The sequence below is a fragment of the Pyrgilauda ruficollis genome, unplaced genomic scaffold (assembly GCF_017590135.1).
Source record: "Pyrgilauda ruficollis isolate IOZ18807 unplaced genomic scaffold, ASM1759013v1 scaffold283, whole genome shotgun sequence".
NCBI classification, from domain to species: domain Eukaryota; kingdom Metazoa; phylum Chordata; class Aves; order Passeriformes; family Passeridae; genus Pyrgilauda; species Pyrgilauda ruficollis.
In genome coordinates, this window is record NW_024524189.1 from 138,566 (window position 1) to 151,266 (window position 12,701).

Consider the following 12,701-nt stretch of genomic DNA (forward strand, 5'->3'; position numbering starts at 1 on the left):
CTCTTTTTTTAAAACGCGGGGGAAACCAAGCAAAAAAAAAAAAAAAAAAAAAAAAAAAAGAGAAAGCAACACAAAAACTTTTCCTTGGCCGGCTCCCCCCGCAGCAGCCGCGGGACGGGCACAAAGGGCCCGGAGCCGGGATCGCTCGGCTACAAAAGCGGATAATGAGATCATGGGAGCGAGTCAGCGATACTGTAACCAGCACTAAACAAGCGGGCAGCGGCGGAAGGAGGAGGAGGAGGAGGAGGAAGGCAGCGGCCCCCGGCACTCACCGATGAGCCCTCCCACCAGGAAGGCGATGACTTGGAGCACGAGCAGGATGCCCCCGACGATGCAGAGCTTGCGGGTGCTCATGTTCTCGATGATGGCCCCGGCCATGCTGGCGGGGCTGTGCGGGCCGGGGCGCTGCGGACGGAGCGGGGGCCGCGGGCAGCGGGCGGGCCCCGCTCGCCGCCCCAGCCGTGATTGTGCCGCTCCCGCCGCCCGCGGCCGCTTTAACCGGGCGGCCACACGTGACCGCCGCCCCTCCCTCCCTGCGCCCCGCCCGGGCCGCCACAGCGCCGGCAGCGGGGATGGGAGCGGCGCTGGGATCGGCAATGGGAACGGCATCGGGAACGGCACCGGCACCGGCACCGCCGTGCGCTCACCGCAGCCCCGCACCCGCCCGGGGATCAGCCCCGGCCATGGCGGGAACACCTTCCACCATCCCGGGCTGCTCCAGCCTGGCCTTGGGCACTGCCAGGGATCCAGGCTGGCTGCTCTAGGCACCCTGTGCCAGCCCCTGCCCACCCCCGCAGGAACCATTCCTCATTCCCAGTGTCCCATCCATCCCTGCCCTCTGGCAGTGGGAGCCATTCCCTGTGTCCTGTCCCTCCATGCCTTGTCCCCGGTCCCTGTGGGGCTGGAGCACCTGGGACAGTGGGAGGTGTCCCTGCCGTGGCAGGGTGGCACTGGGTGGGATTTGAGATCCCTCCCAACCCAAACCAGTCTGGGATTCTATCTCTGTTTTTTGTTTACTGGATACCATAAGGATCTGTGTTCTGCTCCCTGTTGCACATGGAGTGCTGGATGCAGAACATCATCCTGTATGACTGAAACTAGGCAGGGAGTTGCCAAAAACACTTGAGAACAAATAAGCCGTGAAAGGAGACAACTGATAAGAACAATACAGACAGGAACAAAATAAAAGACAGGTCAAAGATGTAGAAGCACAAACCAATAATGAAGTAAAGCAAAAAGCAACAGGAAAAAAAGCTGGGAAGGACTCCAACATACCTTGACCATTCAGTGTAGGAGCACTGTCTGTACTCAGAGTTTTGTTGGTAGATGTTTAGGAATAATATAACTTGGGATAATATGGGTTGGGATATGGGCACCAGGAATAACTTTAGCTATTTTGTCACTGCAGGACAGTTTAATCTTTAAGAAGTTGAGGTAAATTTTACCTTTTTGTAGTTTAGCTTTAGCTTTACTTTCACATTCCAGTTCTGACTTCATTGTTAAAAATAGCTCCTAATGGATGGGTCCTTGTAGCCATTATGATCCCACTCGGATCAGTCACATGGATTTGCTTCCAAAAATCAAAGCCTCTTTAGTGGCTTTTCGCCAGCACAATTAAAGACTTCAAATACTTCATTCTGAAATTAAAAAAAGAAAAAAAATCCCACATAGAACAATTGCCATTAAAAATGCTTCTTTTGAAATATCTAATAATAATTTTTTGGATGTCTGTCTGACATAGTGTTGCTTCTGAGTGATGATTTTTGCTCTTTTCTCTGCTGGGAATGGAACAAGCCTTGGAATTGTGTTTGTTCCCTCAGTCTGTAAGCACTGCTGACGAGGAGAGTCAGGCAAGATCCATCCACTCTTCTGCTTATCCAAATGCAGGGACCTGTGTGACCAAGCAGAATCCTGGAATGGTTTGGGGTGGAAGGGACCTTAAATCCCACCCAGTGCCACCCCTGCCATGGCAGGGACACCTTCCACTATCCCAGAGTGCTCCAAGCCCTGTCCAGCCTGGCCTTGGACATTCCAGGGATCCAGGGCAGCATCTTTGGAGCCACGAGTGCCACTAAATCCAATCTGCCTTTAATGACTCTACAAAAGTTACACGGTGCAATCTTCTGTTAAATGTCCCTTTTGTTCCAAGCCATTTATTTCTGGATCAAGAATCTCAGAGGTAGAGCTCAAATAGCGACATTAGGGAAAAAAAATCTGGATTGAAAAAAGTAAAATAACTAAACCACAGGAAATAATTCTTCACATTTATAAGGCACTTTCCATTTCTCTGACCTTCCTACACCTTTAATACTGCAAAGTTTGGAGAAATTAATGACATGTGACTTTTGACACGTGTCCAAAGGGCATATGGAGCACATTCCACAGTGGCCACACACAGACTGGCACCAGAGAGGAGTCAGCAGTGCTTTCCAGCTTTTCCCAAATCAGAATTCCTGTCTCTGAAAGGATCTGAATCAATCATCTGGGAACTCATCTATTTGCCACTTCTGACATGATTTTCTCCTGCCTGCTTTAGGCTGTTTGGAAAGCTGAGCCTTTACAAGAGCTGTGCCAGGGTTAGCCCCAGGCAGGAGGAGGAGCTTTCCAAGAGAACTCTTGGCAGGGCTGGGCCTAAAGCCCAGATTTTCAAAGGGATTTTGCTGCCTAAAGGTGCAGTAAGGGCTCAGCAGGGTTTCCACACACTCAGTTTTGGAGCTGTGAGCTCTGTTTTCAGTGAGGGTATTGGCATTACTTGATGCAGGTTCTTGTTTGTTTTGTACACCTAAAACATTGCAAAGATGCTCCAGTGTGCAGTTTAAAGATAATTAAAAGGGTTCAAAAGCTGTGCTTACTCCTCTGTATGGACTGCTTTGAAAGGTAAATTCTTAGTTCTGTTCTCCTGCAAATACTGATAACATGGAACCTTTTCTCACTGAACAGGAAAAGAGTGTTTTTGTCATTTCCAGCACACAGATAGTGGGGGACATTTTCTGTTTGGAAAATGGACAAACCTTTTCCATGGTTTGGGAAGATACTCAAATGTGGCACACATCAAAACAAGCATGGAGGGCTGAGACTGGTGAGCAGACAGAGATTTACACCTGGTAATGTCCACAGCAGCTGGGAGTAGGAAGAAAATCCCCAGGTCTGCAGTGTTCCAGCTGAAGCAGCCCTGCTCCAGAGTGTAAATACTTGGAGAGGTTTCCAAGGCAAACATTCATCACTGATTAGGAGGAAAGAAAACTGAATTTTGCCACTGTTCCTACATGTGGGAACCCAGAGCTAGACGCAATATTTCACAGAATCCCAGATTAATTGAGGCTGGAAAATACCTCCAAGAGCACTGAGCCCAAGCTGTGACCACCAGAGCAGCACTGGGTGGGTGACACTGCCCAGCTTAGGGACAGAGCCACTGTCTGCACTCAGCTGTCCTGGGCTCCCTCAGCAAGGAGCTGGGCCAGAAAACCACAATTCATGGGTTCCTGGAGACATTTTCATCTGGCAAACATGGAGAGAATAGTCCAGACAAGTCTTTTGATGGATCTCCCTAATATCCTTTCAGGTGAAAAAAACTTTCCTCACATTGGGTGAATCTTGCATGGAATCACAGAATGGTTTAGGTTGGAAAATCTCTGAGACCATTGAGTCAAGCTGTTCCCCTAGAACTGCCCCATGTCCCCAAATGCCACATCCACAAACAGGGAATCAAGGCTTCCCTCAGTCTGTAAGACAGAGCTGAGCTGTTGATTTGACAGAGCACATTGCAGCCTGTCAGACTGACAGTGCAGACTTGTGAGATCCTGAAGGAGGGGGCCAATAACAGCACATTAAAATAATTTATTGAGGACTGTTTGGACTGGATTTTTCGGTGTTATTTATAGTCTTCATAATTACCACGTGGTTAAAAGGCTCAAGCCCTCCAAAGCTGAGGAAGTCTTTGATTTGGGTCTGCCAAGATGTCTTTTTCAATCATCAGCAAACAGGCAGAGTTCCTGCCATGGGATATCTGACAAGTCTGGGGAGGATTCATCATTACTTTATCACTGAATTCCCAAGTTCTTCCATCCAAACCTCTTCCATAACATAATGATCATCTGGCAGTAGGAGCAGCTCTGCTCGAATCCTTCAGTCTGATTGAGCAATCATCTGGAGGCCCATAAGTTTTGTCTCATCAAAACCACTCCTAGCCCTCCCCCCTCCACCCATCAGTGCCTCTCACCTCCACAAAACCCATTTATCAGAAGCCAGGTCTCCCAGCAGGCCCCACAGGCAGGAACATGGGATATCAGGATGGCTTCAGGCATTCCTCCAGGCTGGAATCTGCCTTTCCCTGCAGCGTGACCTCCTCGAAAGCAAGCAATGAAACTTGTACTGCTAAGACATATGGGCATGTTAATGCTTAAAAATAATGTCCAGCATCCTGTCTTAGCACAGCAAAAGTAAAATCTGAGTGGCACAAACATTTATAGCAAAATCTTCATGGTTCCATCACTTCTATCCATGCTCAGAATACAAAGACTGAATTCCATTTCTCTGTCAAACCTTTATATTTCCATGAATCCATTCTATTGCAAATTTACCACTGAAGACCAAACTAGCAGATGCTAAACTAAAAATAAAATTAAATTAAAACAAAGCCATTTCTTCATGTTCCCATGAAAAGTGAACTCCAGGGGCCTGAGTATTTGTACTGGTGGCACCTGGTTTAGAATTATAACACCCAGGAACAGGCTCTCATTAAATTTTAATGAATGCTGATATCAGTTAATTAATGGCAGAGATTTAATCAAGTTCCTGTGCTGTCTTCAGATGAACAACTGACCAATACGAACCTCATTTTATTCTTCTGTTATGTTAAGTAATGTACAATTAGTAGGTGGCTATTTTGGATTTGGGAAGAAATGATCTGCAGCTCTCAATGTCTGCCCTGTGTGTACACACAGAGTTATCAGTTCGTGAGATCTGAAACTTTGGAAGTCTGGAGAAATTAGAAATTTCAAGTTCAACCAAAGCAATACATGCCCAAAATGCCACCTAAACCCAAACACGAAGCATGGATTACGTTTTAGGATCTCCTAGAAAGAGAAATCTCTTTTGGAACAGTCACAAAGGGCTACAGCCAAAACTATCCTGTAATAGTTACGAGCTGTAATTTGACATTTTAGATGCACATTCCTCTCGCCAAGCAATATCATATTTTGGCTCTTGGAGGAGAAAATAAAGAGAAGGATCTGTCCAAGATGAGTAATTTAGTACAATGTAATCAAGGCAAGCTGCCCCACAGACTGGGGACTCAATTAAAATTAGCAAGTCAGGGCTTTTGTCCTCTTAAATAAAAGTGTGTGCATTAAACAGGAAAGAATTTAGAAAGAAAAATGCTTTTCTTATTAGACATTTTCCATCTGAGCCCAAGTGTGGGCTTGTACTCCAAGAGCAGCTGGTTGGAGGTGGGGTGGCTGAAGAAGTTACTGAGCTGTGTTCCTTGGAGCTTTCCATCCCTGGAGACGCATCCCAGTCAGGGAAGCTCCTGTTCCCCCAGGCAGCACAGTCCCTGAATTCACAGATTTCAGACTGGCCAGGAGGCACATCCCAAACCCCGAGGGGAGATCCCTGACAGCAGCACATGCAGCTGGCACAGAAGAATCCACCTGTAATCAGGAGCTCCCAGCTCCCTGTCCCTGGGCAGGGAAGTGCTTTGGAATTGGAGCAGTAAATTGCTGTCCCTGTGACTGTTCCAGCAGCATTTCACTGAGCTGGGACACAAACAGAGTGCTGAAAGGACTGCATTTCAGGGTCCTGCCATCCTCATTTTACCCAGGCTGAGGCAGTTAATGAGGCACAGGGACAGTTTAGAGGGAATAATCTGTGGTCTCCAGCCTCCAGACAGGGATTCCTGCTCTTACCCAACAGTCTGGGTGGTTGGTGAACCCTCAGCCTCACTGCTCCCTCTGCACTCAACTCCCACTCCCCATTTAGGGTCTTTTCCAACCTGAAAATTCCATGGGTTTTGTGCAGACCCACCCACAGCAGCTGTAAGGTCATAGTCCCATGTGGGGATTCACCAGAGCTCAGGTTCTGTGAGCTCTCTGCTCTAACTGCAGAAGGAAAACGACCCAGATAATTTTTATTATTGGCTTCTCTCACATTCTGGGTTTTTAAAATTTGAATAATTTACTTGGTTTGCTGTCAGCATTTCTTTAAAGGCAAAGCACTCAGGATAAGCACATGTTGTAAACCCTGACATGGATTTTTTAATGTTATTTAAGTGCTCATTCAGCTTTCTCAGAACATAGACCTGCAAATCTATTTGTTAAACAGGACATTATTTTTAAGACTTCTTGTGGCATATTAAAAATGCACCAATATAAGCAAAAAAGAATAAATTAAACAATACATTTAAATACTTAAATTCATTTGTATCACAATTGAGTATTTCCCAAATTATACCACATGGTGATGCAAATCACTGTAGTTTTTTTATAAGAAATCAAATTTCAGCTGGAAAAGACTGATTTACTGATCTTGTGTGTTGCTGTTATTTCAGATTCTTATCCAAGTGTTTTTGAAAGCTGAAAGGGTAAGAAAAGCAAACCCTATTTCTTAACTCCAGCACTGCTCATGGCTTAAAGAAATGGATTAATTTCTAGAGAGAACTCTTCTCTCACAACAGCCACAAATTATGCCCATCTCATGTCAAGGATTATATTCTCATATATCTTCAGGGGATCTGATTCTGTAATAGCAGCAAATCTTGGCTAAAAGAATAATGCAGAGTGTGGCACAGTCCTGCCACGTTTCCTGTGCAGGCAGAAGAGAAACCCGGAATCACTGTCCTGGAATGCACTGAAACCTCTCAGCAGAGGTCCTGAAATATTCATGAACATTAAGGAAACAGCAAACTTTTGGGGAGTGTGCTATTTAGCTGGAGCTTGCTATGTGCTGCCATGCTCTGAGCTCTAAAATTACCAAGGGAAGGCTTTTTGCAGAAAGTAAATGAAGTAACAGAGATTTGGGAATTTTATCTTCTGGCTGCCACAGACCACACAATGCTGAATAATTCAGCTCCTCAATTACTCATCCTAACTGGGAAGATTCTGATGTGTTTGCTGGTAGATCAGTGGGGAGCTCAGAATTTTAAGATGAGATTTACTAAGTGTGTAAATTCTTAGTAAATAGTAGAGGAAACACCAAACTGCCTTTTACCAGCTGAATTTACATTAAGTGAATGACTAAATTTACATTCACTAGCTGATTTACATGAACTTCCCAAACTGCTCCTTGTTTTTGTTCCTTTTGGAAAGTTCAGTGGCACTTTTTGATGGAGGAAAGGGGGAAAAAAAGAAGGAAAAAGAGGAATAAGAATCTTCAGCTGCAGGTAGGGAACACACAACTATGCACAAGCTTCTGTCACCACTTCCCATTCTTTCCCTGCCTGGATGTGGATCTGGGGAGTGGATTCTGGGGATTTGGGATCTCTGGATTGGGTTCTGGAGCTCTGTGATTCTGGTGAGGCAAGTCAAGAACTCCCCCAGTGTGAATTAGTCATATTGAAGGGGGTTTAGGAGCATGGAAACAACAACTTCACATGAAATGCTGGGAATAAGAGACCTCTGATGAAATGTTTATGTGTTTCACCAAGACATAAATATTTGGAGGATAGCAAAGGACACGGCTTGGCCTGGGCAGGCTGGAAGCATTTACCTGATTAGTTGGCAGCAGTTGCAAAGATTTTCCTTGGCAGCAGCCCCAGCTCTCCCCAGCCCTGGGCACAGGAGTGGTCCCTGCTCCGTGCTTGTGAAGCTGTTTGTGGTGCTGCACAGGGGAACCAAGGCACGCTGCAGGGAGAGAGACAGGGAAAAAGGGATGGGGGGAAAATTGTTTCCAGGTGGAGCCTCAGACTGTGTCACATTCCCAGGCTGGGTTGCTTCAGGCAGAAGTCAGCACTTTGTCCTGTCTGCACACAGCACAGACTGAGCAGCAATCTGGCTGGGAGAGCCTTTTTTGTGTTGGAAAGGGGATGTGGATCTTTGCTTTTCCAGCTGGATCTATTTCCCATCCGGTTCATCAAGAGGCTGTGTGAATTCTTGTGCAAGTGGGGGAATGGGATGAGGGATTCATCCCTGTCAGAAACACACAGGGGGTGCTGGCTGTTGGTGCTTCTGGCCTGATTCACAGCACAGCTACATCAGAGTCAGGCAGCTTTGCTTCTTCTCTGTGTACTTGGAGAAAAAATCCAGGAGAAACTGCAGAAGGACAGGAGCACAACCTGTTCTGAGGCAGCAGGAAGCGTTTCCCAGGGCAGGACTATTTCTGGCAGCACTCTCCCAGCTATTGATCACAAGTCTGATGTTGTGAATAACACTCTGATCTGGAGTCTGTCTGCAACTGCTATTTTTGTAGGTGTAGGGACTTCTTTTGGATGCAGATATTTTGAAAAACAGCCAAGCTTCCCACACTGTGCTTAATAAAATTATTTGAATATATAATAATGTCAGCTTGCAGCACGGTGTGGTTTCTGAGAGCTTGTCACTGCCTCAGAAGGTTTGGCTGATTAGAACATTTAATGAGAAGTGTTTGGCAGAAGGCTGGGACAAGATCATTAAAGTCCCTTCTAGCCCAAACCATTTCAGTATTCTATAATTCCATGAATTTAGGATGTGGGGATTTGTTTACATTTTAAAGTATATAATTCTAAAATTATATTTCATTGCTGTTTTGCCATTCTGCACCTTTGTTTTCAATCTCTCTTTGATTTGCAAGGCCAGTTCAGGACCACTCCAGCCCCAGTCTGTGCAGAACAAGCATTTACCACCCAGCCCCTCGTGCCAGGATAACACAAGGTTGGGAATAAGCAGTTGGAAGTGGTAAAGGTGCTGTATCTTGAGCCAGTGCTGCCACTGAAAAATGTCTCACAAAACAACCTGGGAGGAGGGAGTTGGAAAAGCCAGATGGGGGTGAGCTGAATGACATGGGGGAAGGGATTTTTGAATCAGCATTGCCACTGGAAAAATATTTTTTATGCATTTCTGCTGTATCTGTTGTGTCCTCAGGCTCACAAAATTTGGCTGGGAAGAGCTGAAAAGGCCTATTTGTACTCAGTATTTTTCATGTTTCTTTGATTCTCTGACTTATGTATCTTGTACAAGCATATGTAAAAAGCTTGTATTTTAGTTATTTTTTCTTTTCTTATATTCCTACCAGTGAGGACTTGCTGGACACTAAGCAGGCATTGTTTAAACACTTCCCTTGCAGCTCCACTGGGATGCTTCAATCTGTCTTGCTAAAGAGAAAAAAGAGATTAATCATTCTTGTTTTGTGTTTTTTATTCTGAAGGCTTGATTCTGACAGTGAAAGCAATTTGTGGGCCTCAGCTGGGATGCAGACACTTTCCTCCTGTTGTTTGAGTCATACCCACCTTATTTTATCCAAGTTTTTTGAAATAACTCTCTGAAAGGTCAATCTTAGTTTAGTAATTGGGATTTGGGGGGTTTGGTAGGAACACTCTCGTTCCAAAGCATTAACCTGGACATGTTATTCAAGGAAGGAAAAATCCCTCCCCCTTTTCTCTGGATGCCAGAGTGAAGGTGACACTGTCTGCTTACCTGTTTGCCTCTCTGGAGAGGTGAGCAATGAGCAGAATGTGCCTGAATTCCTTCTGCACAGGAGAGCTGAGCTGGGGGGAATAATTGACTGCAGATACAGACTGACAATAAATTAGCACACCCCCAAGAGTCTGGAAGGAACAGAGGAGGAGCAGTGAGTCATTCCTGAGTCATAGAGCCTCCCTGGATTTATCCTGGGATGAGGTACTGCACGCACCACTCCTTGATCTGGTCTGCCTCGAAAGGACAACCCTGAAAATAATTGTGGAAAAATAAATGCTAGCAGCAATCATTCCTTGGCAGCAGCAGGCTTTATTATGTTGTGTAAGAGCCTCCCTGTATCAGGGCAGTGTTTTGATAAGAAATGGAGGAAAAGATGCAGAGCAGGTTGGTTTGGCTGCTCAGGCACGCTGCAGTCAGGGGCTGTCCCATCAGCCCCTCAGCCCTTGGCAGGAGCTGTGGGCGCTCTTTGGGGAGGGTTTTGGGGATCAGTCAGAAATCCCTGTTTTGTTCAACAGGCAACACTTGCTGTGCTTTTCTCCCCTCCTCTTTTCTTAAAGGTTGTGCCAGCTGGGAGCTTTTTCCCTGCTCAGCACTGTTTGATGCCTGAGGGCCCAGGGATGTCCCAGCCCTGGTGTGCTCAGCTCCCCTTCCTGAGGGCAGAGGGATGGAGAGACCTCTGGCACAAACAAATCGTCCTGCAATCAAAACCAGCTGGTTTTGCACTGGGTGGGAGCCACCACTGGGGAATACCAGTTGTACCAGGAGCTTTCCCAGCCCAGCAAATCTCACAGAAAGGATTTGTGCCCATCCTGAGTTCCTTGTTCCAGGAGCAGAGGTATGTGGAAAGCCCGGTGCTCCAGTGTGCTCCGGGGTGGCTCTGCTTCCACTCTGATATTCCAAGGATTGCATGCATTAAAGTTTTTGGTGAGCTGATAAAATTCTCTGTCTGGCAAGGAACTCTCAGCCTTGCCAGATAAAAACTGTGTTTTCTGCTTGGTTTGCAGCTGGAGGGGCCCAAGCAGAGCCAGCACATGATAAACTCCAGGAATGCAGGGAGGAGGAGGAACAGTTCCTCCCCCAGTAAGGATCTATCAGATCAGGTTGCTCCATCTCTGTAACTTCACCCTGAACCTCCCACCTTGTTCCAAATTTGAACAGACAACAGGTTAATTAAAACTGAACAGGCTTTCAAACTCAGGGAGGGACCAGGAAGTTAAAACAACCCCAGCAACTCAGCTGAGGGTGCAATGGATCGGGAGAGCTATGATTGCTCCTTGTCTAACAGACATCTTTGAGCTTATTAGATCTCTTTCCTTGTGAAAGTTTTATGAATCTTGAGTGCATTTAATGGACTATCTTGGCAGGGGTCTGTCTTAGTAACAGTTTTATTTTAAAGACAATGAATGTCCACTGTGAAAATTCATTTTCCTTTTTGCTCTTGACTGAGAGAGGTATTGATAAGACCCAGAAGATGAAGCTTTCAGAACTAAGTATCATAAGCTTTTAAAATGTTTGTAAATAAATAAATAAATTTCCCTATTCCTATTTCTTTTGCACACACCAAGTATGGTAAAAAATGAGAGATTTGGGTTAAAAATTAATGCTGAGTGTAAGATTTAATGACCTAACTGTGCTGGACACTGTGCTGAACCATTCAGTGTCACCAGTGGTGAATATACATGGAGAAAAAAGCCAGAGTCATTGGAAATGTCATTGCACGAGAAGGAGCCTTTATATCGGTGACTTTTCTATCAGGTGGAGTCCTGGTTCATGAGCCATTTTTAATTCCTGCTGCATGAGTAGCAGTTCTCATGGAGTGGTTTGGGTTGGAATTGACCTCAAAGCTCATCCTGTGCCACCTCTGCCATGGCAGGGACACCTTCCACTGTCCCAAAGTACTCCAAGCCCCAGCCTGGCCTTGGGCACTGCCAGGGATCCAGGGGCAGCCACAGCTGCTCTGGGCACCTGTGCCATGGTCTCAGTAAGAAACAATCTAAAGAAAACAGAATTCCCCATGAAAATCTCCTTAAGATCAGGAAAAGAGCAACTCCCAAGTGACAAGACAATGGGCTGTCAGTGAATTCTCCCAGCCCTGGTTTCTGCTATGCTGAGGCCCAACATTCCAAAATATCTCCATTCTCATTTTTCGATAAGTCCAAAAAATCACCCAAAAGCTGCAAGAGGGAGGTGCATTGAACTTGGTTTGCTCCTGTGCCCAACCTGGCAGAGGGAGCAGCACCTGAGAGACCCTCTGGGGCCAATCCATGTCCTGGAATGCCGGGAGCTGCCAGCCCTGCTCTCCTCTGGCAGTGTCCCAACACCAGCCACGCCCGGCAAAGAAAGAGCAGGCAGGAATTCGCAGCATTCCCCCTCGGATTAATCCCGGCCGTCCCGCTGCGCCTCAGTGAGCTGCGCTGGGACTCGGAGCTCTGCTGGGGAGGGAGAGCTGCTGATTCCTCTGAGCTGCTGGGCAGAAGTGGCACAGAGAGCAAGGAAGGGTCGGGGTACAGAGCCCCTGATGCCTCAGGTTTTGGCTTTTCTATTCTCAGACTCTGAGCTGCTTCCTTCTCCCAGGTGGGCTCTGGAGGAACAGGGAAATTCCAGGCTCCAACCCCTCAGCAGCTGCCCCAAACCCTCCTCCCCATCTCCTTCCTTTCCAAGCTGGACAATAATTAAATATCAAATTATAACCCTCTTTTAAAAATGAGAGCAAATGTAGGAGTGGTGAGAAAGCTGTGGAGGTGTTAAACTTCTCAGAAACTCATCCCAGACTTGGAAAGTCACTCAGGAATATGATTAACCAGGTATCTCGGTTTCACTGTGTGAAAATGTGCATGAAAATTCTAACTCTAATTATTCAAGGCCAGGTTGGACTTCCAACCTGGCCTATGGGAGGGGCCCCTGCCCTTGGAATGGATGAGCTTTAAGGTCCCTTCCAACCCAAACCATTCCAGGATTCCATTCCATGATTCTGTGAAGGTTTTCATTCTGAAATCTAGTGTGGTGACTCTGAGAATATTTACATAATACATCCATAAGTATAAATGCAATAAACAGAGCAAAAGCAACTGGCATCTGGATTATTTGACCAATTAT

The 12,701-nt window shown here is 46.2% G+C and overlaps 1 protein-coding gene across 1 annotated transcript in view; it reads right to left on the reverse strand.

Annotated features, from left to right (window-relative positions):
* The window catches only part of WLS (Wnt ligand secretion mediator), a 25,539-nt gene extending 25,061 nt beyond the window's left edge, over positions 1 to 478 (reverse strand). The window contains exon 1 of the mRNA XM_041472208.1: positions 273 to 478. Coding sequence (XP_041328142.1) covers positions 273 to 378 — 106 coding nt within the window. The 5' untranslated portion in view covers positions 379 to 478. The remainder of the gene's footprint in view (positions 1 to 272) is intronic.
* Positions 479 to 12,701: the final 12,223 nt, after the last annotated feature.